This window comes from Chiroxiphia lanceolata, chromosome 16 (assembly GCF_009829145.1).
Source record: "Chiroxiphia lanceolata isolate bChiLan1 chromosome 16, bChiLan1.pri, whole genome shotgun sequence".
Taxonomy (NCBI): domain Eukaryota; kingdom Metazoa; phylum Chordata; class Aves; order Passeriformes; family Pipridae; genus Chiroxiphia; species Chiroxiphia lanceolata.
Window position 1 is genome coordinate 13,869,241 of NC_045652.1, and position 25,306 is coordinate 13,894,546.

General features: G+C 50.6%; 2 protein-coding genes across 4 annotated transcripts in view; one reads left to right on the top strand and one right to left on the bottom strand.

Moving 5' to 3' along the window:
• USP22 (ubiquitin specific peptidase 22) overlaps positions 1 to 8,441 on the top strand; it is a 95,932-nt gene extending 87,491 nt beyond the window's left edge. For all 3 annotated transcript variants that reach the window (XM_032703911.1, XM_032703910.1, XM_032703912.1), the window contains 5 exons: positions 280 to 406; positions 1,913 to 2,004; positions 3,491 to 3,553; positions 5,412 to 5,561; positions 7,536 to 8,441. In XM_032703911.1, the coding sequence (XP_032559802.1) occupies positions 280 to 406; positions 1,913 to 2,004; positions 3,491 to 3,553; positions 5,412 to 5,561; positions 7,536 to 7,578 (475 nt within the window). In that variant the 3' untranslated portion in view covers positions 7,579 to 8,441. The remainder of the gene's footprint in view (positions 1 to 279; positions 407 to 1,912; positions 2,005 to 3,490; positions 3,554 to 5,411; positions 5,562 to 7,535) is intronic.
• A 5,700-nt stretch (positions 8,442 to 14,141) lies between these two features.
• On the bottom strand, positions 14,142 to 19,475 carry TNFRSF13B (TNF receptor superfamily member 13B). Its single transcript, XM_032704251.1, has 5 exons — positions 19,446 to 19,475; positions 17,239 to 17,379; positions 16,086 to 16,202; positions 15,370 to 15,579; positions 14,142 to 14,716 (listed from the first exon to the last, which is right to left on the bottom strand). Exons 2-5 carry the CDS (start codon positions 17,375 to 17,377, stop codon positions 14,442 to 14,444), a joined length of 741 nt encoding a protein of 246 aa, XP_032560142.1. The 5' UTR covers positions 17,378 to 17,379; positions 19,446 to 19,475; the 3' UTR covers positions 14,142 to 14,441.
• Positions 19,476 to 25,306: the final 5,831 nt, after the last annotated feature.

The window sequence follows — 25,306 nt, forward strand, 5'->3', positions numbered from 1 at the left end:
CTGTTCTGCTGTAGGAGATGAACTGAGATTGAGCTCCTTTCTCAGACACTGATGCACTTCAGTGCAATATTCCCAAGTAGATCAGTGGTCAGTGTCAGATTTGAGCCTCTGAACCATAGCACTTTACATTATTATAGGGTTTTTTTCCAAATGGCACTTAAAAGCCATGGACTCTGTCTCTTGTGATGCCAGTGACCCACAGGTAAAACTGTTTGCGGCATGTGTGAAAAATCATCTGATTGTTTTGTGCATCCTTCTACTTCTCAATGTATTTTTTAGGTTTACAAGGCCAGAACATCTAGGAAGCAGTGCCAAAATCAAATGTAGTGGTTGCCATAGCTACCAGGAATCCACCAAACAACTCACTATGAAGAAGTTACCCATTGTGGCCTGTTTTCATCTCAAAGTAAGTTCACAGGGGGCTGACAGAGCAGAGGACGTGATTTCCCCTCTGAGAGGATGAGCTGAGTTCCTGGACATATCTTCTGGCTTTCACTGACTAAACTTTTATGATATAAATTAATATAAAAAACAGCTTGCATTGCCCAGCTAGATTTTCTATTAAGATAGTGTGACATTATCTATAATGTAGCTTTGCAGTATGTCTGTGGGAATTTAACCAGCCAGAATCCAGAAAGAGGATGGAAAGCTGGTCTAATATGTGAACCAGCATAGAAACCAATCTCCAGTAACACTCATCCTGCATGGTAATATTTTTACACTTTCACTGAAAAATGCCTCTGTGTTGAAGGAAAGGCACGAAAAAGTTCTGATGGCAATGGAGGAACACTTTTTGTGTTGTCCCAACTGCAATGTAGTTTTAAAGATTTCCAAAGCAGATGATGTCACGTGGAATTATGGTAGATAATGCTGGTGCCCTCAGATAGTTTAGTCCTGTACAATTTCTGTTTGAAATGTGGTGCTAAGTGGGGATTCTGCTCTTTGGGCAAGTCAAGGTGAATGTGCTCAACCCCTTTCCCGTACTCAGCTCAGTATTTGACTGAAGATTTTTTTGAAAATAAATTATTTTTGTAAGTGATTTTGTTGTCCTGTCTATGCAAAATGCAAATTTCATTTTATTTCACGTGTTAAAGCAAGAAAAAAACTCGAAGGATAAGAATTGCAGAAGTCTCAGCTTTTCACATCTGGATCTGTTGCTAGGGAATTCTTACGGCATCACAGTTGGAAAATAATTAACTTGAAGTGTAAATAGAGCAGAATTTCTGAGAAATTGAGTGAGAAGCTGCCTTTAAATAGAAACTCATTCATCTCTTTCTGGTATTTGTTCCTGTTTCCATGTAATGTTCAATCAAGAAGATGAGGAGAGGATGGGGTGGGTATTGCAGGCCCCTTTTGGCCGAGGGACAAGGCTTTTTTTGTTATCATATTCCATTTTTTACATTAATTTGAATTGGTATTCCTGTGTAGGCTTGACTCCTGTCACTTGAGATGATTGGATGGGTGGATTAAGTGTGTGAATCTGAAGGCAAGCTCCAGTTGTCACCAGTTCTGTGTGCCAGGGTAGGCAGCAGCCATGGATTTGAACAGTCCTAGCACAAATGAACACTGGTTTGAGTAAAGGCTGTGTGTGCTCTCTCTGTTTAGTATATTTTTTTTTATTAATGTCACTTAGGAATAAGTTTGTATGCATAGATATTAAAGTAAACAATCTAATTAATATGGTATTAATATTGAGCCCACAAATGGTGGTTTATTTTCCTGGTAGACATGTGTTAGAATTTACATAGGGTTCCCAGCCCAGAGAGCTGGTAGGAAAAATCTGGGGCTGTCCCTACAATACTGACTCTTAATATGCTTTCATGTTGTTGTTTTTAAGCTTTTAGGACATTTATAAAAGACATAAAACTTAATCTTTGTCTAAAGAAAAAACCCTGTCCCCCTTTGCCTGCAGCGGTTTGAACACTCAGCCAAACTGAGGCGGAAGATCACTACGTATGTCTCGTTTCCACTGGAGCTGGACATGACACCTTTCATGGCTTCCAGGTGTGTACCAAGTCCAAAATCCCCCAGAGACCTGCACAGAACTGGTTACCAGTTCATCCATGTGCAGCATGAAACATGGAACATCCTTGAGTCGCGGGATAGAACAGTATCGATAGCGGCGCTTCTGCTGGGAGCTTCTCCTTGAGAGCTGTAGCTTTTCTAAACTCATTTTTAGATAAACTGTAGAGTTTCATGTGCCTGAAAAGGATTTACATTTAAACATTACTTTAAACATTACTTATTTTTTTTTAATTACTGTGTGTTATGTTTCTTGTTGCCAGTTGAATTTATAGACCCAGATCCATCCTGCCTTTAGATCTTTGTTTTGATCCCATCACCTGAGTGCCCACCCACCAACCATCCTGTGCAGTTATCCAGACTACACCCAACCTTATGCCTAACCTTGTATTCATGAAGTTACAAAAATCCTTCCTTTTTATTCCTGCACATATGCAAAGCTGGAGTTTTTTGCTTTGTGCCTTCAGCTTCTGTTTAGAGAATGCTGCAAGAAGCAAAAACATAGTCCAGATTAAAATAGGTATTTCTAATTGATGTTTAAACAGAAACAGCAAGACTTCCCCCACCTCCCAGGTTTGTGGAGGACGTGCCATTTATACAAATACACCTTTATGAAAGGAATTTAATCAGCTCAGTTAACGAGTATTTGTCAGTACTCCGTGCAAATATACAAGAGGATTTTCAGATTTAATTTATATCTAAAGCAACGCAGAAAGCCCCAGAACATGGCATCTCAGAGAGAGCTCTGTTTGATGTTCAAATTTTACTAGTCATGTCAAGGTTTGCCTGCCCTCCCCATTTCCCTGGAAAAATGTAGATGCTTCTACCAGGAGGGAAAGGAGAGCCCTGAAGCTCTGTTAAATAGTGTTATATTAAGAATATATGGTTTATTCCAATACATTCTGGAGATTTTGAGACTTCCCTGTTCCTCTGTGATGAATTCTCCCTGGATAAAACAGGCTCTGCTGATGAAAGGTATCCAGCATAATGGAATAGAGCTGGGATAATCAGCAGGCATAACTCGGTAGTCTGAATTTTACCGGCTGTGAAATCAACAGCATAATCCTATTGCTGCTGTCAAAACACAAAATGAATTTACAAGTCAGAGCCAGGATGATTGACCCATCACAAGATAAAGGATTGATGTAATTAGATATTTTCCCGGGTTTCAAATACAAATCTTTTCTTAACCTATTTTTAAGCTTTTTTGATAAAGCATTTGACGTAAACAGATGTGTATTTGCAGCACTGAAGCCTTGACCAGGAGCAGAAATGCTGTTTGTGAAGTAGCATTGCTCTGAGAGCAAATAAAGCATCCTTAGCATCCTAATCAGCCTTTTGATGCTCAGCAGTGTTGTGGAGTAAGGACCCGGATTTGGCAAACAGGCTGTGTCATGTCAGACCTATTTCCTGGGTGGGAAGCCTCTGCTTTAAGTGACTGGATTTTTGTGTGTGTGTGTTGTTGCAGTAAAGAGAGCAGAATGAACGGGCAGTACCAGCAGCCGACGGATAGTCTAAACAATGATAATAAGTAAGTGGTACATTCCATGACTCCTACTGTGAAAGGTAGTTGCCTTCTAGAAGGAGATACTCTGCTGTATATCCTGCAGTGCCAGTGCATTACCATATTTGACAGCACAGTAAGTCTGAACTGTTGCAAAACAAAGCTTCACTTGCTACAGTTCCTGCCCTTCCGTGGAGTTTGAGAGCTGGGGGTGATCCCCCCCAGCAACCAGGCTATGGGCAGAGGTAAAACCTGTGGTTACAGCCTTACAGGGGATGGGGGTTTCCTTTAAATAATTCTCTTTCTATTGCAATGGCCAAGGGAGTAGCAGAAGACCAAAGAGAGTTTATAGAACAGTGACACTCAAAGGCCCAAATAGATGATCCCAGTAATCCTGGGGTCTCTTGCTCAGGTATTGATAACAGTCAGAGTAAATGATATGGAATTTGATCAAGAATGTAAAGGGGGTGTAATTGAAACCAGTATCCATAGCTTTATGGGAATAAAAATGGTCACACAAACCCTCTTTCTTCACTTAAATAAGGTTACAACTTTCATTGCTAGTTATGTGCTGCTGCTGTGTATTTAAATTCAAGGCACTTCATTTGCTACTAAAAGTTTGAGTAAGAAACTGGAATCACACAAAGATTTAAAGACAAGCTAACCAGGTTTTGGTGCAGGTGTCATCCAGGCAGGTACCAGGCAAGTGTTGTGTGGTCCTACAGCTTGATTCATGAGGAGTGGGGTGTTTAATAGTGTTAGAAAAGATCTGAAACAAACACAGCTAATCAATGCTGAGGCTTGCACATGCCTTAAGTTGGAGAAGGTGTTAAAAAAGAAGAGGATTTAGGTAATGAGAGCAGAGGCACCTGGGCTGCTCAGTAATCTGAGTGCCAGCTAAAGAGCTGGGGCAGTCTTGGAATCCTCCAGCTGGGACTGAAATTTGTGCCTGTCCTAGTTGGATTAAAAGGCTCCACTAGAAGAGGGTGACTCTAAATCGGTGGCTCTGTAGGCAGTCAGTGAATAGGTGCCTTGTGGTGGCACTGCTGTGTCAAAAGAGCTCTGTGAATTTTAAACATGAGTAGGACAATATGAAGTGAGATTAGAGAGATTATTTTACCATTGGGCAGCTGTGCTTGTATCACACTCACAGTTTGAGTATAGCGTTTTATGAAAGAGTTAAAGAGAGTGGAGAGCATTTGAAAAAGAGCCACAAGTGTATTTAGGACTGGAAACAAAATCTTACCTTTGAACAAAAGAGCTGAGAACTTCAGTCTTCTCCTTTTTAAGGAAAGAAAAGGAGAAGGAAAATGAGAGCAACTTGATTATCAGTGTCTTTGGAACAGGGTTGTGTCTGCTGTTTTTCAGGCAAATGCACAGCAGCATCTGAGAGCTGGAAGTTGAGGCTGAATATATTCAGTATTTCAAAATAGGTACAGACTTTCCAGATGAAGGACAATTAATAAATTAGTTCAGAAATATTTAAGATTGCTTTCTTCTCCATACCTCAAATGGAGTTTTTCTGGTTCAGTGGAGCAATGCAGGGAAGTAGAAGGTCAGACTAGACAATCAGTGGTCCTCTTCAGGAGTGTACCAATATCGATATTTTAGAAGAAAAATCTTTGTTAGCCAGTAGTGGTAAAGCTGATGGCTGTCACCAGACTGGAGAGTTGCAGAAATAGCAAAACAGGAAAAGAAAAATGTGGGGTTTTCCCTTGGCAAGGACTCCCTCTTCCCAGTAGATGTTAAAGCTGATGTTTTATTGATGGATCAGATCCTTTACCATTGCTTATATGTGTTTGTGAACAAAAGCCTCTGCCTGTCTAAAATGTCTGGTGTTTTTCCCTTTTTGATCCACGTGTTCATTAACTGTTTTCTGCCCCAGGTATTCCTTGTTTGCAGTAGTTAATCACCAGGGAACCTTGGAGAGTGGGCATTATACCAGCTTCATCAGGCAGCACAAGGACCAGTGGTTCAAGTGTGATGATGCCATAATCACCAAGGCAAGCATTAAGGATGTGCTAGACAGTGAAGGGTAAGTGGTCAGCTGGGAAGGGGAAAAGAACGGAAACTGTGACTTTAAAAAACCTTTCAGTCATAGAGAAGGAATATCTCCTGTCTGTGTGGTGTTCAGTGCTTCAGCATCAATCTATGCATAATTATATATATATATATATATGTATATGCACAATTGTTTTAAAACCCTGGATTTGCTGAAGGAAGAATGGGGGAAGGATGAGGAACATCAGGTGACTCAGCAGTGTCTGTAACTGGTGCTCGTGTCCAAACTCTTGCTAATGGAAAGGATTTTGAAAACCAGAGTGATGGGATCACCCAGTGTGGGAGCAGTACTTACCTCCATGACACAATCCAGTCTTTGCCTGCAGAACCTTTGGATTACTATGAGTGTAAAAGATTTGAAGAAAAGCCATTAAGAAAATGGTGTGACCCAGAGTTACAAGGCTCTGTGGGAGGCAGGTAGAGAACATGAGCTGTTTCTTAGCTCATGGCTTTAAATTGATTTCAGATTGACATTATGGTTTCACGCAGTTGCATTAATCAAGTTTTGGGAGTGCAGAGCAGCAGTTTGCAAAGGGAAGCACCGTGGTGTTCCTCGTTTGAGAGAAGCACTGGGGACTGGTGCTTAAAGCAACTTAAAATCTGAAGTCTTCATTTTGCATTTTAAACTGTAGACTTGGTACTGGCAAGATAAGCCTTTACTGTTCTTACTTTAATTATTCCTGACATTTTCAAGGATTGCTGCAGGCACAGTGTTCAGTTTGTAATTTTTTTAATAGATTTTTCTGAGGTTTTTTTCCATTTTTTTGAACTTCAACCCAGAAGTGGGAAAAAAAAAATAAAATCCATAATATCTGAATTTTAGTGTTAAAAGATATGACAAGGACCTTGTGCTTTGAGGTCAGCAAACAAATGAGTCTGCTGTATATCAGTCACAAGTGGCTGGTGCCTGGGGGGGGTGGCTGTGAAAGGACCTGCCAGAAGCAAGGAGGAGAGGATGTGCAACACTACTGTTGCCTGTCCATCTTATTAAAGGCTGGTTTGAGCTCTGATCCATTTCCCTGGTTCAGATAAAGGCTGACACTGAGTAGATCTGCACTGTGTGAGGGAAGCTCCATAGGGCTTGGATGGAAGGATAACAATTGGAAAGTGTCAGAGGTGCTCTGGAGCATTTTAAGGCTCATCAGTGCCTGTGTGAGCATGTGATGAGTCCCCTTCTTCTGACATGTCACTGCTGGGGGCTGGGCTCCCTTCTGTACCAGCACACACAGAGGAATTAAGGACAGGAAGAATTTCATCCTTTAAAACACCAGATCTGAGTACAGATTGAGACACTGGATATTTGATTTGGAGTGTTCACCCACATGGCTGCTTCTTCCTTTTGCTTCTGTACCTGTAAATGGAAGGCAGTTTGCAATAATCCTGGTGTCTGATGTTCCGGTAAATGTGACTCTAAAGCAACAGTTGCATCTTAAAACACCTTTATTTTGTGTCACATTAGTGTCAAATAGTTGCTTCCTGTCTGGGCACTAACACTGTCCAATCTTCCAGAGCTTTCAGGTTCTAAGTAGATTGTACAACAAGGTTTGACTGTTTCACAGAATCATAGAATGGCCTGGGTAGGAGGAGAGAAATTTCCTTAAAAACTCCCCGCCCTGGGCAGGGACTTCTCCCACTAGACCAGGTTGCTCAGAGCTCCATCCAGCCTGACCTTGAACACTTCCAGGGATGGGACATCCATGGGGCTCCTGTTTGCTGTTTTGGGACTCCTGTTTGATGTGTAATGGTTCAGTTTCCTGAGTTGCTGGTAAAATTATGTCAGCTGGCTTCCCTTCTTCTCATCCCTGGTTACTGCCCCTGGAGTTGCTTCAAGAAATTGCAAAGAAAAACCAAATGAACAGCCCTTGTATTTTATGATCCCATCAGTGAAAACTCTCCTCTGCTCCAGTGCAGAGCAGAGAACTGAAACTGCCCCTCTGCTCTCTTGCAGATATTTGCTGTTCTATCACAAACAGTTCCTGGAGTATGAATAGCCTTATCCAGCAGCTTGTCAGATATAAACAAGGAAGAAAATACGCAAGCCTTCTAAATCGACACACAAACCTACCTGAAATGAAAAGACCCATTAAAAACCAACTCGCACTGAGCTGTAACAGGACCTACTTGACACTGACTCAAAGCCTGGAGAGTGAGAAATGAACAATGTCCGACGTGTGTGCGGTCCCACGAGGACAGAAAGGGGGAAAGGAGGCTGCAGTCAGTCACTTAACAGAGGAAATATAAAATGAAAGGAATGCTCTGGGTGGGGGAAATGGGAGCAGAGGAGTCCGGGCACTGGTACATCTCCTGTGTTCCTCCAAAATGTGTGTGGGAAGGCAAAGGGTTCTACCCTCATCTCCATAAAGCATCTTCTCCATTTGGTGCTTCAGCTCCAACGACCAATCATATAACAGTTAAAATTAAAAATCCAAACCCATTTTTTTATGCATATGGGTCTGAAAGCAGTAGAGTGGAGGAGGAGGGGATGAGACAACTAAAGGACTTTGCAAGTATCTTTTTATTTGTGAATTTTAGTTATTAAATAAATACAGTATGAAACTATTAGGCTCTTTTTTTTCCAACAACCATAAAAGAAATCCTGGATTGTGGAACTGAAGCTGCAGTACTCAGACAGGTTTTCAAGCGTGCCTGCTTGCACAGGTAATGTTCAATGCCATCGGACTGCTCGTCAGAAGCATCAGCAAAGATTCTGTTCTGTTTGAGCCCTTTTTTGTTTTGTTTTCTATAAATAGCTATTTTCTTAATTTTTTTCCTTTTATTCCCTTTTTTCACGAGAATGAAATTCATAAATGCAACCATCAGTAAAAATGAATGAATTGGCGTGTTTATACTGTAAGAGTGGTCTTGGTTCGTTTTTTTTTTCTTTTTTTTTCTTTTGTTGTTTTTTTTTTTTAAATCTTGTGAATAAGTTTGAATTTCTCAAAAGTGCTTGTTTTGTTGTTGCTGGTTTTGGTTTGTTTTCTTCCCTTGCTGCCTTCCAAAGGTGGATTTATATATATCTGACACTTGAGAGAACCTCAGTATTGAAAAATGTACCATCTGTTGGGAACGGTCGGTGCAGGGGCAGCTTTGAGCGATGGATCTGCTGCTATTGAGCCCTTCTGCAGTGCTCTAAGTAAACAACACATTTTCATGGTATGTGCTAGGCTGGTATTGGTTCCTCGTATCCTCCCACATGGATTAACTCTTCACATGCTTTTCTCCTCTTGCAGAACCACGGCCTGTGTGTCGGTGTGTGTAGCTTGGAGCTCTGGGGCCTTTTCTCCCCCTCCATCGCTGTGTCCAGGTACCAGCAGTAACTGCTCGTGTGCTGGATCTTGCTCTCAGGAGGTTGGGCTGGGGGTAGAATCGCAGCCTGTGAGAGAAACCACTCAGAACAGAGCTGAGAGAGTAAAAATAGCTTTGGTTCCCTTCCTTATGGAGAGGGCGAGGAGTCAGAGTTGGGCACCGTGTAAGTTGGTGTAAAAGTCACACCAAAAATCACAGAATCACAAAGGTTTGGGTTGGACCTTAAAGCTCATCTCATTCCACACCCCTGCCATGGGCAGGGACACCTTCCAGTATCCCAGGTTGCTCCAAGCCCTGTCCAACATGGCCTTGGACTCTTCCAGGAATGGGGCAGCAGCAGCTTCTCTGGTCATTAACCTCTGCATAATTATCCAGCCAGCCATTCGTTGGCTTTTACCTGTGTGGAAAAACATAGAGGGGTCCAACCCTTTAGGTTCTGTGCACTAGAAATGATTGACACGTGTCTAACCTCCCCGAGACACAGTCTGATGAACAGAAAAATAGTAAAATAAGGGAATTGAGCATGTTTGTTTTTTGAATGAGGATCTTGCAAGAGCAGCTGAACAAAAGGGTGGTGGAATTCCTTTGATTTGCACACAGACTGGAAGAGTACGAGGAGGTTTTGTACATCAGGAGATTTCTGCGACAGCTTGACACGGGGAAGGAGGAAGGAGCAAGGAATTGAAGCACCTCGAATGCCAGCTGAGCCCCAGAGCGCTGGGTGTGGTGGGGGGGTCGCCATCCCGTCCCCTGCCTGTGTGACCCATCGTGCCTCAGAGAATTCCCAGCTGTAACTGGGGGCCACACAGTTTACCCGGAGCGTTCCTGTCGCGAATGGAAAATGGCTGGAGAAATGCGGATGGGTGGCGCACCCGCAGGAGGGGGGGCCCCTCCTTCCTTCCCCCCCCGGAATCGGGCGCGGGATCGTGCAGATGCCTGACGACGCTCTCTGCTACCTTTTAATAATGCAGCAGGCTTGCAGAGGAGGGCGAGATCAACCTCTCCTCGTTCCCAGGGCTGCTGCATTGGCGCTCCCGCGGGTCCTGCAGCCGGAGGAGGAGCAGAGGAGCAGAGGAGCAGTGCCACCGCGCGGGCTGCGAGCAGGACTCCGGAGCCTTCGCTTTGTGGCGCCGAGGTCTGAGCCTTTGGCTGCTTTCTTAATGAATTCTTGCACAGCACACGCCCGGCCACAGGAGCGACTGCAGGCTGCTTTGTTAAGCCTTTAGAAACAAACTGTTCAGGGATGAGGCCAGATGTATAAATCACCATTAGTTTTTTCCTCCCCGCCCATCTGGTGAAGGGGGCTCTGCTCTGTGCAACTGCACCGGCGCAGATGGTTTTCAGGGGGAGCTTTCAGGGCTCTTTCTGGTTTCAAAAGCAGAATTCCTGGTGTATTAAAAGCTCTTATTCTTTTCTTCCCCCCCCCCCCCCCCGCCTGCCATCCCACCCTCCGTGTCCCTCCCCAGATTGTACCAGGCACAGTCCTGTTTCCAGCAACAGTAAATCAGCGCAGGTTCTGAGATGAGGGGAGAGCATTTTCCCTCTTCCTATAAAAATGGAAGAGCAGCTGCTGTCTTACGAGCAGCACTACCCCTCATGCTGCTTTCTTTCTCTCAAACACAGCCTTCTCTTGCCCACCATCCCTTCAGAAGCAGCCGTGCAGCTCCTGTGCTGAGTTATTCCCTGGGGAACCGGGAGGTTTCTCTGGAACTCCCTCAACGTCTCCTGTAGGAAAACGCGGAGCACGAGCGAAGCGGAGCCTCCCCGATGTGCTGACAGACAGCAGTGACAGGCTGCCTCCTCCTCGAGTGACAACTCTGCTGCTTCAGCTGCTCACCCTCCTCATCTTGGGGAGCAGTTTGGGGTTGACTTGTTTGCTTTGAGACACATTTTATATCGGCACAGCTGGGTCTGCTGGGAGGAGGCATCTGCAGAAATGACTGGAAACAAAGGCTGGTGCAGTGATGCAGGCTCATGGTGGTTGTGTGTTCTGTGACCTGCCAGCAGTGAACAGAGCCCTACATGGGGCACAAAAATACCCAGAAAATGGCTTTAGGTGTATGTTCTTGACCCTCAGCCACTCGACTGTAGCCAAAGCTTTGCCTGATGCTGGTGCCCAGTGGAAAAAGCAGAAATGGGAGAATTGGTTAAACCCCAGGTGGGTGCTCTTGCTGCTCAGAATTAGTGCCCTTAATTCCGTTTAGTGTGACTCACCCAGCTGGAACTGTCTGTATTCCATACATACAACGTCCTAGTATTGCAAGTGATGTCTCCAGATGTGATCCATTGGAGCTGCTGGCCAATGGCTGCAAATGTGATACCAAATCCATTGATTCCTCTTGGTTCTCCAGCATGTAAGGATGTGTATTACTCTCACTGCTGCTTTGTTGAAGGTGCTCTGTGTTACCTTTTCTCTGCTGATAACTGTACTTATATTCCCTCAAGGAGGGGAGGGTGAGGAATCGTTCCCAGGGCAGGAGGGAAGCACTTAGCTTCTGATGAGTGTTTTCCCCAATTTCTGGGACACTGGGCCACCTGGTGACAGGAGGAACAGCCCTGTCCCAACATGGGCTTTGCCTGGGTGTGAGAAGGTGAGTGGCCTCCTGGGCCAGCTGGAGCAGGAGCTGCTAGTGCCACGCAGGGTGAGATCCTGCACTCGCTGGCACAAACACTTCCCTAAAAGCTTTCTCCTTTGAATAATTGATGCCTCTTGATCCTCGAGGGATGCCCTAATTGCAAAACCAGTGGCATGGGTTCAGGTTTTAAATCCTGGTCTTAAATAAGGTTCTGAATTTCCTTGCACAGCCGTGGCTGGGGGATCCTGGAGGTGACACTTGAAGGTCCACAGGCCGCCGGAGCTGGGCTAAAGCCACATGTCCCCAGTGTTGCCCACGGGAGCTCCCTGCTGGGGAGGGGCAGTGTGATGAGACACCACTTCTGTTTATGAGGGTTTTCCTTCTCCTGGAACCTCCATCCTCACTGGGAAGTGCTTGGGCAGAGGGGACACAGAGCTGGGAGCTTTCCCAGTCCTGATGCAAAGGAAGGATGTGCTGGTGCTTCCCCAAGGTAGGTGCAAAACTCCTTCACCTTGAGCACTGTTTCCAGCTCTGGAAGCCCTGACATGAGGGGGAAGTGGAACTGTGGAGCAAGTCCAGAGGAGTCCAGGGAGATTCTCTAAGGGCTGGAGCCCCTCTGTGCTGGAGCCAGGCTGGGAGAGCTGGGGGTGTTCACCTGGAGAAGAGAAGGCTCCAGGGAGACCTGAGAGCCCCTTGCAGGGCCTAAAGGGGCTCCAACAGAGCTGGAGAGGGACTTGGGACAAGGGCATGGAGTGACAGGACAAGAGGGAATGGCTTCCCACTGACTGAGGGCAGGGTTAGATGGGATATTGGGAAGGAATTCTTCCATGTAGGATTGGTGAGGCCCTGGCACAGGTTGCCCAGAGAAGCTGTGGCTGCCCCATCCCTGGAAGTGTCCAAGGCCAGGTTGGATGGGGCTTGGAGCAACCTGGGCTAGTGGAAGGTGTCCCTGTCAGGGCAGGGGGTGGAACAAGATGAGTTTTAAGATCCCTTCCAATCCAAACCATTCTGGGATTCACCCTGCAGCGGCTGATGGGGGAACAGGCTGCAGGGAAGGGAAACCAAGAGGAAGAGACGCTGTTGGTGCTGGGGAGGCTCCACCTGAGGGGAGGGTTCAGATTTGGTGGAGCCCCCAGGGAGGGTGGGGGACATGGTGCTGTAGGAGGCACAGAGGGAACAGGACACAGCAGGAGCGGAGGGTGAGGAGAAACCAAGAGGCTTTGGAGGTCTGAGCACAAACAGGAGCCTGACAGAGAGCAGGAGCAGAGGCTGAGCAAGAATGCAGGGGGAGACTGAAGGGTGTAGGAGACAAACAGCAGAGCAGGAGATGGTGGAAAGGCAAGAAAGAGTGAGGCTGAGCTGGAACAGAAACTGAGAGACTGGGGAGGCTGAAGGAGAGATTAGTCTATGCAAAGATGCAGAATGAGGAAGAACTGAGGCTAAGGGAGTGCTGAGGCTGAACAAGGGTGGAGGGCAAGGTAACTTCTGGGGCTGGAAGACTTTTGGAGGTTTAGAGAAATTGGGATGCTAATGATGCCATAGGTTTTGGGGCCAAGGTGTTGCAGACTCTGGGAGCTGAGGTTGTGGGGCAGGAAACCACAGGTCTGGAGGCCACAGGAACTGATGGCATGAGAGCAGAGCCTGTTGGAGCAGACTCCACAGGAGGGAGCTAAGGCTATGGAAGATGATGCTGTGGAATTGGAGGTCCCAGTGGAAAGGGAAGGTGGCAATGTGAGAGGGGAGGCCAAGAGGGTCTTCACATTGAGAGAGTGGGAGATAGAGGAGGCGTGGAGGTTGGAAGGCCAATGGACTGTTGGTACTGAGAGAGCGTGGGAGGTGATCACTGAAAGGCTCACCCTCCCAAGTGATGCCTTCTTTAATGAGAAAAAAGCATTTACATTTAAAGAAATATATAATATGGAAGGGACAGAGTCTGTTTATAACTCTCTGCTCATGCTTTCTCCAGCTTTCCCAGTTTGTACATATATTCTTCCAAACTTGAAGTTTTAGTTTGAGAAAGTGGAATGGATAAGCTCCTACCAAGAGCAATTCCTCTCCAAGCAAAAAATTTCTACACTCTCCTTTATTTGAGATGAGAACTTCGAGTTATGTGTTGAAATCCTTATTTTTCTATGGTCAAAGCTTTCAAAGCCAGGTCAGATAAAAATATTCCCTTGAAGCAGCTCAATCTGCAAGTGGTTCCTCACTTTTAACAGCTATTTGGAGTAACCCAAAGCAAACATACGTAGATCCAGTGTTCTAGAAAGTTCTCAGCCTTGGATGAGCTTCCACACTTAAACCAAATTCCGCTGAGGATTTTGGTGCCTGTCCCAGCTCCTCATGTCCTGTCATGAGGTAAAGCCTCACCTTCAGCACTGACCTGTTCTCCCCTCCCAAGCAGTGCTGGAAGCTGGCAGTGGAGCTTTCCACCCTGGATCCTTGTAGCTTCAACCAGTAACTCCTTGGATCCAAGTCCATGTTTGACGTATTTACAGCTCTGCTGTAAATTGTTCTGGTGCACAGCAGAGATTCCAAGCAGGGAAAGGTGAGCTCTCCGTGGGGACTGGTGGACCCCACAGTCTGATCCTTTGGAGAGACAAAGTGTCACTGATGGTGGGACCAGGATGAAGAGCCCCCATGAGACATCCCTCCCAATGGCTGGGAGGCACGGGAGGGTCTGCGGAGGTCAAGAGGGAGGATGAAGTCGGGTGCTGCTAAATGAAAAGTGACTTCTGTCACTCACTGGGAGTGCACAAGAATAAGAGAATTTAAATTCCTGAGTGGGAGCAAACAGCCCTGTGCAACCTCCAGCCTTCACTTTATCCTTCAGCTCCTGGCAAAGCCTGAGCTGGGTCGGCCAGTCCAGGTAGAAGCTGTTCCAGTCACTGGCAGCAGAGGGTGAAGCAACTGTGTTTTGGGGGCAGAGGGAGCACCCCTCCAATTCTGATCCTGTGCAGGAACATCCACTGTCGTCACACCATGGGTGTCTTCTCTTGGGAAGGAGAACAAAAAAACTTGAAGTGGCCGTCGTCAGGGCTGGGAGTGGCCCCAGCGCTTCCCGTGCTGCAGATCCCGGTGTAGGAGGGAGCAGCTCTTTCCCCAGCGTGACACAAGGTGCTGTGGCATGATTTGGTCTCTTGTACAGCAGAGCCGTGTCCAGGGAAGCAGAAGCCACAGGTTTCCACTGGCTCTGGGGCTCTGCTGCCAGTGAATCCCTCACCGACGCTGCCCGCTTCCACCAGCCGATCTGCAGAGAAACTGTGTTAGCTGAGGGGTTTTTAGGAGCAGCTTTTACCTAAGGAATGCTCCAAAGGGCTGCACTAAAACCCACGAGGAGCTGGGCCTGGAACTGGAGAGGACAGGCAGGTCCCAGCACTGTGTGTGTAGAGAAATAGGTAAGTAAACAATTTTTTTGGAAAGGCGGGGAAGAAGAGGAGGAGGAAGAATAAAAACTCCTTTTCCATGTTGGATTCCTCCACGTTATCCTTTCACTATTTTTTCCCCTTAATGCAAGGACTTGTGAAGCCCCTCTGGCTCCAGAGCTAAAACTGGGTCTTCCTGGGATAGGTGGTTCATTTTGGAAGAGGGATGGCTTCTGGATGGAGACTGGAGAGGTGCTGGTGGATGGTGCAGCTCCAGCCCCATGTGGCAGCAGCCCCATGTGCCTGGGACTTCTTGGGGAGTGACTGAGAAGGGGATTATGGAGGAGAATTGGGGCACAGGGGTCCAGTCCTGCTCCCCTTCCAGGCTCAGGCTGAATGGCATTGCCCATCACTGGCTTTACTTTATCTCCCTCTCCCTCTTAGGATCTGGCTCTGTTTCCTGCCCCTCCAGCAGTGCCTGGGAGCCTGAGCCTGCTCACCACCCTCTCCCAGTCCCCCCAGTACATCCAGCACCCACCTTTGGCAGAGTCCTCCCTGCAGTGGCAGGTCCCAGCACCGGCTTGGCAGGAGCCCACCTCTCCCTTCCTGCGTAGGTGTGTCCAGCCCAGGAGCAGGGAGCAGATGAGGGCGCAGAGGCAGAGCCCCAGCAGCAGATACACCACGAGCCACGGCTCCTGCTCCGCACACGCCTTCTGCTCCAGCACGGCCGCGGGCGACGGGGGAGAGGCTGCGGGTCAGGCAGAGGTGGGTGAGCTCAGACACCCCTTGGGTACGTGATTCCCTCACTGACTTTTGATAACACTCGTGCTCTCCACTGGGAAAGAATCTGAGGGCAGCTCTGTACCCCTCTGTCTGCTGGCATTTCTCTTCCAGGGTGAGATAGAGGAGATCCCTTCCCACACCCCGTGCACAGCCTTCCCCTACCTCCAGGGATCCTTTCACTGTCCCAACCCCCGTGTGGGACTTGTAGGTCTTGGGATCTACCAGTTCCTTCTCACTCCCCCTCCTTGAGGGCTGGGGGCGGCTCAGCCAGGTGGGATCTGCAGCTGCCAGTCCTGCCCTGGCTGGTGGGGCTGACAGGCCTGTAAATCACAGGCACACGACAGGGAAAAGGCACTGCAGCCCCCCCAGGACAAAGAGCAGGGTGGGCTTTGCTGCCCCTTCCCCAACTTCAGTCCTGTAACCCGGCTCCTCTTCCAGCCCAGCCCCGGGTCCCACTCCCATCACACTCACGTTCACAGGACGGGGCACATTCCTTGGGGTGCTGGCCACAGATGGTGCTGCACTCAATGCACCTTCTCACGAGGTCATCGTAGTAGAATCCAGGGGTCTTGTTGCAGTCCATGGACTCTGCAGGAGAGGAGGGAGATGAACACGGTGTCCTCAGCACATCCTCCCACACAAGGCTCCCAAACCACTCTCCCAGCACTCCTGGGCACCTGGATTCATGAGAGGACGAACCCAAGCTCATGGTTCTGATGCACTGCCATAAGCATGGACAACCTCTCCAGGACTGGCAGGGTGACAGATCCACGGGATTTGGGGTGGTGTTTGGCTGGGTGGTGAATACTGGGGAAAGGCATCTGCTGGCAGCTGCACAGGGAGGGAATGGTTGCAGCCAACTGTACCCACCTGCAGCTGGGAGCTCCTGGCTGCTGCTCTTAGAGCTGCTGCTGCCCTGGGGCTTGCACAGCTTTTTGGGACATACCAAAACCTGCCTGAGCCCTGGCTCAGAATGCTGGGGATGGCATCTCTGTCCTCAACAGAGAGACGTGACTTGTGGCTGCGTGTGCAGGGCTGTGTCCCCTGAGCCCTAGGACAGGGTGGAGCCATCCCAGACTGTGGCTCACCAGGGAGGGAAGGGGCACTGCACAGGGTCTGGGTGCAAAGTGCATCTGTCCCTTTTCCTCCTCCCCACCTGTTACACGACACCTCAGAGCCTGTACCAGCTCAGGGCCCACGATTCAGCCTCACAGACCTACAGCTTGGGTTTGTCATTATCCACATCCACTGAACCTGATGGGTCACCAGGCCCTGCCTTTGGAGGGTGGGGTGACACCAGTGGGGGACACGAATGTTAATGCAGCCCTGTGACCCCAGAAGAGAGCAAGCAGTGTAGTGGGCAACTCCGTCCTGGTCTGTGCTGAGCCAGTATCAGCCCCAGCCCATTGCTGGGAAGCCATTGCATTTTTGTGACATTTTGGCTCATTTTTTGAGCCAAAAAGTCCTGCATTTTTGGCCCAAAGCTCTGCTAAGCTGAGCTGGCTCAGAGCCTACCCTGGGGTTCATCCCAGGGTCTGATCCTCCCTCCGAGCTTTGCCCCATCCCTCCCTGCTCCATCCCAGAACAGCCCCGTGGTACCCGTGACTGCCCCGCCGGCACTCACCGCACACGGCATCACACCTCCTGGCTGTGGGCCGGCCACACACGAGGCTGCAGGGGATGCACTGGGAAACGAGGGTGTCCCAGTACTCCTGGTCGGTGCAGTTGTTCATGGCATCCCGCCCCACACGTGTCCCATCCATGGCTGCGGAACGAGAGGCACAGGTAGGTACGGGGTGGCCACCACGGGGCTGCTCTGCAGCCACCTCATCCCTTTCTAGGGCTGGGATCACTCACAGGGGGACCAGAAACGCGACCCGAGTGAGCACTGGTGATGTTTTCTGAGACAAATTTTAGTTCTGGAAACTTCTGAATTCCTCCGTGGCTCCGAGGTGGTTCGTGTGTCATTTCTGACATCTCTCTTGGGTGTTATGGCATCACAGTGAAACCCTATCTGATGTGTAAGACTCCCCAAAGCAGCAGGAGGGACGTGTCCCCAGGAGAGCTTTAGTGCCACCTGGGATGGTGCTCCTGTCCCTGTGACGGGCTGTTTGCCCCACCATCCCCTGCCACGGTGCTCCCAGTGCCCGTGTGCGCTGGGTGTGACACCAAAGACACAGAAACGAGGCATGAGCAGCCCTCAGCAGCCCAAAAATCTGGTCAACACCTTACACTTGATGAACACCGTGCCGCGTTAACGCCACGTGCGGGGTCTGCGGCCACGGAGCAGCTGCAGGAAGCTCAAACCCAGCACGGGGGCGGGCGTGGTGGAAATGTGCTCTTTGCTGACCGAGAGGGCTCGTGGGACACCACATCCCTCAGCAGAGCTGTGCCAGGAGCCGCAGCTGTTTCCTGCACCGGTGGGTGATGCCGGTGCTGACAGGGCCCAAAAAGGTTAAAACTCTCCAAAGGCGCGGAATTGGCCCCTCCTGCCCAAAGGCTGCACCGCTGCCTTGGCAAAACCAGGCTCGGGATTTTATCCAGAAAATCCCCTGCACTCTGCCAGGATCTCTCCTCTCTCTCTAGAACTCGGGAGCATGCAGAGGTTGGACACTTTGCGTGTCCGTCTGTCCTGCCATCTCCCACCCTGCAGAGGGGCTGTGGATGCGCGTCCTCCGCTGCCAGCCGGCTCCTACCTGAGGCAGCACAGGTAAAACCCTCCCATTCCCAGGGATATATCCTCTCTCAGCACGGGGATGCCAGCCTTATCTTCCCAGTTGTTCAATTAACATTGCTATAAAATTAAATAATGACTTTCTGTCGAGCTGGCTGGAGATATCCCCAGGGCAGAGCGAGGTGGTTTCCTCCAGTGGTCTTAGAAAATTCTTTATACCCAGAGAGAAAAAAATGACAAGATCCCTGGGGATGGCAGAAAGCCCTTGGGAATTACAGGAAGCCCTGGGGATGTTGGGAGTCCTTGGGGATGGCAGTGAACCCTGGGAATGGCAGCCTCAGCCATCTTTGACCCAAGGTGGGGTTTCCCAAGGGATAATTGCATGGGAAACAGAGATTTGGGGCTGTGTCGAAGCCGGGGGGATGCAGACTGTGGATCTCCTTCCCAGCTGCTCCGAGGGCAGGTCCAAGGAGATGTTTGGCCCCATCTAGGACAAATCCTGCCTGATTGCTGAGCTCCCCTCCCTGGAGACCCCCAAGATGCACATGGTGCTCCCAGCATGGTGCAGCCAGGCTTTGCAGCCATGGGTTTTCCAGCAGAGCCAGGTGTGTCTGCCCCTCTGTCCCTCCACCCATTAGAGACCAGCACCCTGAATTCCCCCATGGATCCCGCATCCCAAGCATCAGCTGACCATAGGACAAGATGGAATGAATTTAGGCTGAAGGAGAGTAGATTTAGATCAGTTATTAGAAAGAAATTCTTCCCTGTGAGAGTGGTCAGACACTGGCACAGGTTGCCCAGAGAAGCTGTGGTTTCCCACACTTCCCTGGAAGTTCAAGGCCAGGTTGGAAGGAGCTTGGAGTAACCTGGGTTAGTGGAAGGTGTCCCTGCCCATGGGGAAGGGGGGGGGGGGAACAAGATGAGCTTTGAGATCCATTCCAACCCAAACCATTCTGTGATTCCACCTCCAGCTCCCCAGCACCAATCACTTCAGCAGGGTGGGAGCCCTTTGTGGTGGCTCTGCTCCTCCAGCAAGGACCTGAGGAGACCCTCCACTCCCTGCCGGCACTCTGGGACCGTGGCCAGGCCCCAAGCCCTGGCACAGACCAGCCCCTCACCCCCATCTCCCCGTGCAGCCCCTCCAGGGGGTGACTCACGTTTGACTCTCCCGCGGTGTCTAATCCCCCTCGGCTCCTGCCATGGCACCCCGAGCTCCAGCCCCGGGCCCCTGCATGGCTTGGGGGGTTTATTATTAGAGACCAATTTGATTAATGCCTGGGCTGTGCATTTCCTGGGGTTTCCCCTTATCCCTTCCATGCAAATCGGCCGCACACCCAGCGCGTTGCATTGGCTCGTCGGGGTTCCTGGGCTGCTGGGAGTGCGGGTCAGGGTGGGAGGGACACTGCGGGCTGATGTGTCACCGGGAGCAGGGACAGGTGTCCTGGGCCAGGCAGCCACTTTTCAGAGGGGCTTGGAGGGGCAGGGGCTCTGCAGCACCGGCCCTTGGATCACCTGGCTGCAACAGAATCCCAGAATTATTAGGTTTGGAGGAGACCTCTAAGATCATCGAGTCCAACCTTAACCCAGCACTGCCACATTCACCACTAACCATGTCCCCAAGTGCCACATCTACATGTCTTTTAAATCCCTCCAGGGATGGTGATTCCACCACTGCCCTGGGGAGCCTGTGCCATTGGGATGTTTTATTCCACAGAGGAGGATGTTTTGCTCTGTGGAGGAGGCAGCTGTGGGGACCAAGCATCTCTTGGAGCACCCATCCTTTCCCTGTCCAAAGTGTGGTCAGCCCACACCACTGTTTTGTCTCCTGCTCACAGCTCATCTTGTGGGCCCCAATAAGATACTTTAAATACTGATTTTCTCTGGGGCATCTATGGCTGGGAGGCAGGAGAGCTGTGCTACGTCCTGCCTGAGCAACCAAGGTCCTGACTGGGCTCAAGGCACAAAGCATGAATAACACAACTTGGTTTCACAGTGGGAAAGAGCCACCTCTGTGCTGCTGGAAGCCTCCAGAGGATTCTCCCTGTTTCCTGCAGAGGTGCTGGGCAGGGCTGTGCCGTGTCTGTGGTGCGGGGAAGGGGCACAGGGCACTGGGAGCACAGTGGAACAGTGACTCAGCTCAGTCCAGTGGGACCTTTCAGCAGAAACTGCTGAATGAGGAAGGAAACAGCAATATCTGTTACTATAAATGTCAGTGGAGCAGCATCAAGGGTTTTTCTGTTCGGTTCAAAAACTCCCACTTCGTGCTTGCCACGGCGAGCTGCAACTCATCAGAAGGATGTTTTCCTGCTGTGTCCATTGCAGGGACATCAGAAGCTGAACCTGCTCGCAGGGAGCAAAGCCCAAAGCAGAGGAACACAGCAACTCATGGTCGGATGTGGCGCATCTTATCCCGGATCCTGTGGGAGGGACGGAAGCAGCATCAGCACCATCCCATGGACTGCAGGGCTTGGAGCAAGGACCAGGAGAGGAGGCACCGTGGCCAGAGGGACTCTGAAACTCCAGCACTGTGCCTCGTGTGTGGCTGTGCATCTGGTGAAAGGGGTGGGATTGTTCTGGGTTTGAGTCTCCCACTGGGAAGACGTGTGGAGTGTCCTGGGAGGGAGTGGAAGGCAGAGGCATTGGAAGGGGGGTTGTGTGGTGCAAGGGCTTGGGGGGGAAATGCACCTTTGCAGGCAGCTGGTGGCTGTCCATGTGCAGAGTCATCCCATTCATGCTGTGCCTGGGCAGAGGGCAGAGCCTGTGGCCCATTTCCATGCAGAGATAAAGCTGATGGAGAAGGAAATTGTGACTTTGGCATTGCCTGGGCTGGTTGAGTGTGGCAGAGCATGGCCCCTGAACAATGGCCCTGGAGCAATGGCCCGAGCCCTCCAGCTCTCGGGGTTTTGCAGGGGAAACTCACCTCTGTAAATAGCAGCCAGAGACTTGCAGTTTCCACCCTGGTGACCTTCAAGAGGGAAGTGAGAAGCACTTGGGGGTGGTTTGTCCCTCCTCGCTGAGCAGGGATCAGGCAGTGTGGTTTCTGCTTTAGAATCCTTGGTGTGTGTTGGACTGGAGCCCCATCTCCTCGACCGTGTGCCCCAAGGTCTGGCCCTTTGTGCCCCCAACAGCATCACCCCTCCCACAGCCCCTGGGGCTGCAATGTGGCTCTCAAACACCTCCAGACATGGTCCCCTGTGAGCTGTCCTCTCACAGCCAAGGTGGTGGCTTCTCTGCCTTCCCCGGGGTTGTCTCTGTGCTCATCAGGGGATCAGGCAGCAGCTGCCAGCCCCCTGCTCCTGGTTCCTGAGTTAAACCTTTCCTTTGCTGTGTTCACTGGTTCCCCAGAGCATCAATCAGCAGCTCCCCATGCATCCTCTCAGTGCAATGCATCCCTATGCATTCATCTGCATGGCTTGGCATCCCCCAACATCCCGTCTGCATCCCCCCACATTGATTTGCATCCTTCAGTGCCCATCTGCTCATGGCTACAGAGATGCCATAGTCTGCTTGGGATGATAGAACCCAGTTTGTCCCAATAATAAAATGTATTTTTCCTCTGGGCTCTTGCCCCAGTGGCAGTGCTGTGAGGAGAGGTGCAGGTAACAGGCAGACAGGGTGGATAATGTTTGGCTTTGAAAATTTTGGCGGGTTCTTTGCCTTCCCTTCGAGCAGCTTTGCCAGGATATTTTCCTCCCAGCCTCTCCCCAGCCCATCTGCCTTTTGCAGTCCCTGCACCTCGGCCAAGGCATTTGCTCACACACATACTCCCTTTGGGACCTGAGAAAAGGGGCCATGAGGGGAGGAAGGGGAAGAGGAGCCCTTTATGGTCAAAACTGCCAACTGCAGGGCTGGGCTGGGTGCAGATGGCTCCGAGCATGGCTGCTGAGGACTCTTTTCTGTCACCCTAATTCCCCTCGGACGCTCTGGAGTCAGGATGTGCCCTTCCCCTGGGCTCTGCCCGACCGTCATCCCTGTCCTGCCACTGCCACCAATGTCTCATGGCAAACAGAGCCACTATGTGACCAAGCTCACGGGGTTGCTGGTGCAAACAGCCACCAACACTGCCTGGGTTTTCAGTGCACGGACGGACCCATGAGGATATGCCAGGTGTCTGTGCAGGATCTGCACCCACACATCGTTTCAGAGCTGTGGCCATGCCGTGGTCATCCCTCTCGGGAAGAACCACCACAGTGTGCCTGTGGCCACGTTTCCAGCCCCCCTGCCTGCCTGCCCTGCCTGCAGCACCCCGGCCGGGAGCCGACGGCAGCGCTGGCAGTGCCTGGGCGGACGGGGAGCCTCGGGGTGCAGCTCCAGCTCCCCACTCCTGCAGCCGGGTGCGATGCTGGGCCCGGCTGTGCGGGTCTGTCCCCAGGAGATGGCACCCTTGGCCAGCCCAGCCCGGCTCCTGCTGGGTGCTGGGGCTCTGGCTGCCCTTGCAGCCTGAAAATCCTCCAGCTGGCCACTCCAGCCCTGCCTTCGCCAGCCAGGCCAAGGGCCAAGGGGGATCACAGCACCACGGAATGGTTTGGGTTGGAATGGACTTTAGAATTCATCTTGTTCCAACCCCTTGCCATGGTAAGGGACACCTTCCACTACACCAGGTTGCTCCAAGCCCCGTCCAACCTGGCCTTGAACAATTCCATGTGGCCTCATGTGGGGGTGCTGCCCCACAGCCCCAGGCTGGCTCCTGCCCAGTCCCCACCACCTCCATTTGCACCAGCCCCCAGTGCCTGGTGGGGTTCAGATTCCCCCAAACATCCCACACTGCTCTGTTCCTCCCTTCACACCTTATCCTGACAACACCCCACAGGCTTGCAGCAGGGCATCATCCCAAGGGTGCTCAGCACCCACCAGTGTCTGTGCCAAGGGTCTGCCCCTCACAGCAACTATGGTGAGATCCAGGGTGACCCAGGCTCCAGAGGTGTCCCTATTCATCATCACAGTGATGCTGCAAGAGCCTCCTTGCCAAAACCTGGCACAGATCAGGAAAGGGAAGCATTACCACAAACCAGGCTGTGCTCAGGGCTGGCTCCCCAAACCTGGTAGCCAACTGGAGAGCAAGGACAGACAGATAGGAAGAGACCTGGCTTGGCTGAGGGCTGGCGTGGAAGCGAGGATAAAACCCTATAAACGCGTAGGGAAGGAGCAGGGAAAGGAGGGTTCAGTGCCAGGGCTGTGTGCTGAGGTGTAAAGCGTGGGTGACGGATAAGGGAGGTGAGTCAAAGAGCAATCTTTGGTCAGAGCAGCTGATCAGATTACGTGGAGCTTTAACCTGGTGGGAACAACTCCCTGTCCCCATCCCCAACACCACTGGGTTTTCTCCTGGCAGGACCCTCTCAGGAAGGGACTTGCAGCCTGCCCAGGAGCTCCGCTGCTAATTTTTAACACTAAAAACCCTGGGGAAATTCCAGAGGGCTGGAGGGCAGCCAGTGGGAGTCTAATATTTAAAAGGGATAAAAGGGCTGACCCTGGGAATTACAGACCAGGTAAGGCTGATCGCAGTCCCTGCACAAATTATGGGCTGGGTAATTGGGGATACTGTCAGCCAAAAATTAGAAGCTAAAAATATAATTAAGGTCGTTAGCTTGGTTTCATGGATGGCAGCTCCTGTCAAGTGAGTCGGCTTTGGTTTTTGGCATGACTCTGGGCTGGCTGATAAAGCTAATTGTGCTGCTGCATTATAATGGGTTTCTCCAAAGTATTTAATTTAGGGCCATGTGACATTTTCGTTTGTAAAACTTGCATTATATGGAGTCAGCAGAGCAGACATCCGACGGCTGCACTGGCAGCTCCGGGGTGGTGGCCAAGGGGGCGAGTGATGGAGGAGGCTGAGAGGACCCGGATTTGCATGGGATGATGTTTTTAGCAGGGATGCTGAGGTGAGAGGGGATCGCAGGGGGGTCCCCTCTGCCCAGCCCGACAGGCAGGGCCCAGCCTAAAGGTGGGGAGACACGTGTAGGAACAAAAGGTACGGATCTTCCCTGCTAAAGCACAGTGAGGTCCAATGGCAGCAGCAGCCACAGGACCCGGTGATAACCCAGCTGGGAGGATAATTAATCAGTTGTAGGGAAGAGTATGAACTCACAGACATTTGGCATCTCTGGACAAGAGGAAAGCTCTGCTTGGTGGGGCAGGATTTACCGTAGCTTCTGGGAGAAGCTCAAGCCTCTGTGTGTGTGTGAAACCTGCTCTGGAGCATCCTCGTGCTCTTTTCCAGCTCCATGGAAGCTGCATCCTCCTCTATGGGATGCATCAGCTGCACTTGAGTGCTGTGGATTTCCTCCAGTGGATAATTTGGGTCCTTTTATTTTTCCCAGTGAGAAAAATGGGATTGGATGGGGCTTTGAGCAACTTGACCTCGTGGAAGGTGTTCCTGCCCATGGCAGGGGAGTTGGAACAAGATGATCCTTAAGGTCTTTTCCAGCCTAAACCACCCTATGATTCTGTGATTCTATGAAAATCAGGCACGGGAAAGGCACAGAGACAGTTCCCAGGGCAATTCCTGGGAGACTTTCCCTCCATCCATGAGGGTGTTTTTCACCCTATATGGATTTCTAACCTGTGGATTTCACCCCTGTAAGACACAGGATGGCTTGAGGACCATTCAAACCTCCCTTGATCAGTGGTTCCCCTGCCAGATGTTCCCCAGGCACAACTGTGCTGGGGGCTCTGGACCCCCACACAACCAGGGGCTGCATCCAGCATCCTACAGGTTGGAGCAGGGCAGGAGGATGGGAGCCCTCAGAGGTGCCACTGGGTCCCAGCCTGGATCCAGAGGGGATCCCAGGGCTTGCTGGCTTTAAACCACAACTCCTGCCCTCTCCCCTGGGCATCCATCCGTCTGGCTCCACTGTAATGACGGTGAGGTGGCGGCACAGAGGGATTAAATGACTTGCCCAAGGTCCCGTGGGGAGCGATGGCCACCCAGGAGGAGCACCCGGCTGTCCTGCTCCTGCCCCGGCAGCGCCCGGCCCTGCAGAAAAACGTGCTGCATCACAGCTTTGCTGGCAAAACACGG

Excerpts from the sequence above, each read along its gene's own strand:
- TNFRSF13B (XM_032704251.1), bottom strand. The coding sequence starts at position 17,377 with ATGGATGGGACACGTGTGGGGCGGGATGCCATGAACAACTGCACCGAC. Across the intron at positions 16,203-17,238 it reads GAGGTGTGATGCCGTGTGCG|AGTCCATGGACTGCAACAAG; the intron begins GTGAGTGCCGGC and ends CCTCTCCTGCAG. Across the intron at positions 14,717-15,369 it reads CAGGGAGGACTCTGCCAAAG|ATCGGCTGGTGGAAGCGGGC; the intron begins GTGGGTGCTGGA and ends GTTTCTCTGCAG.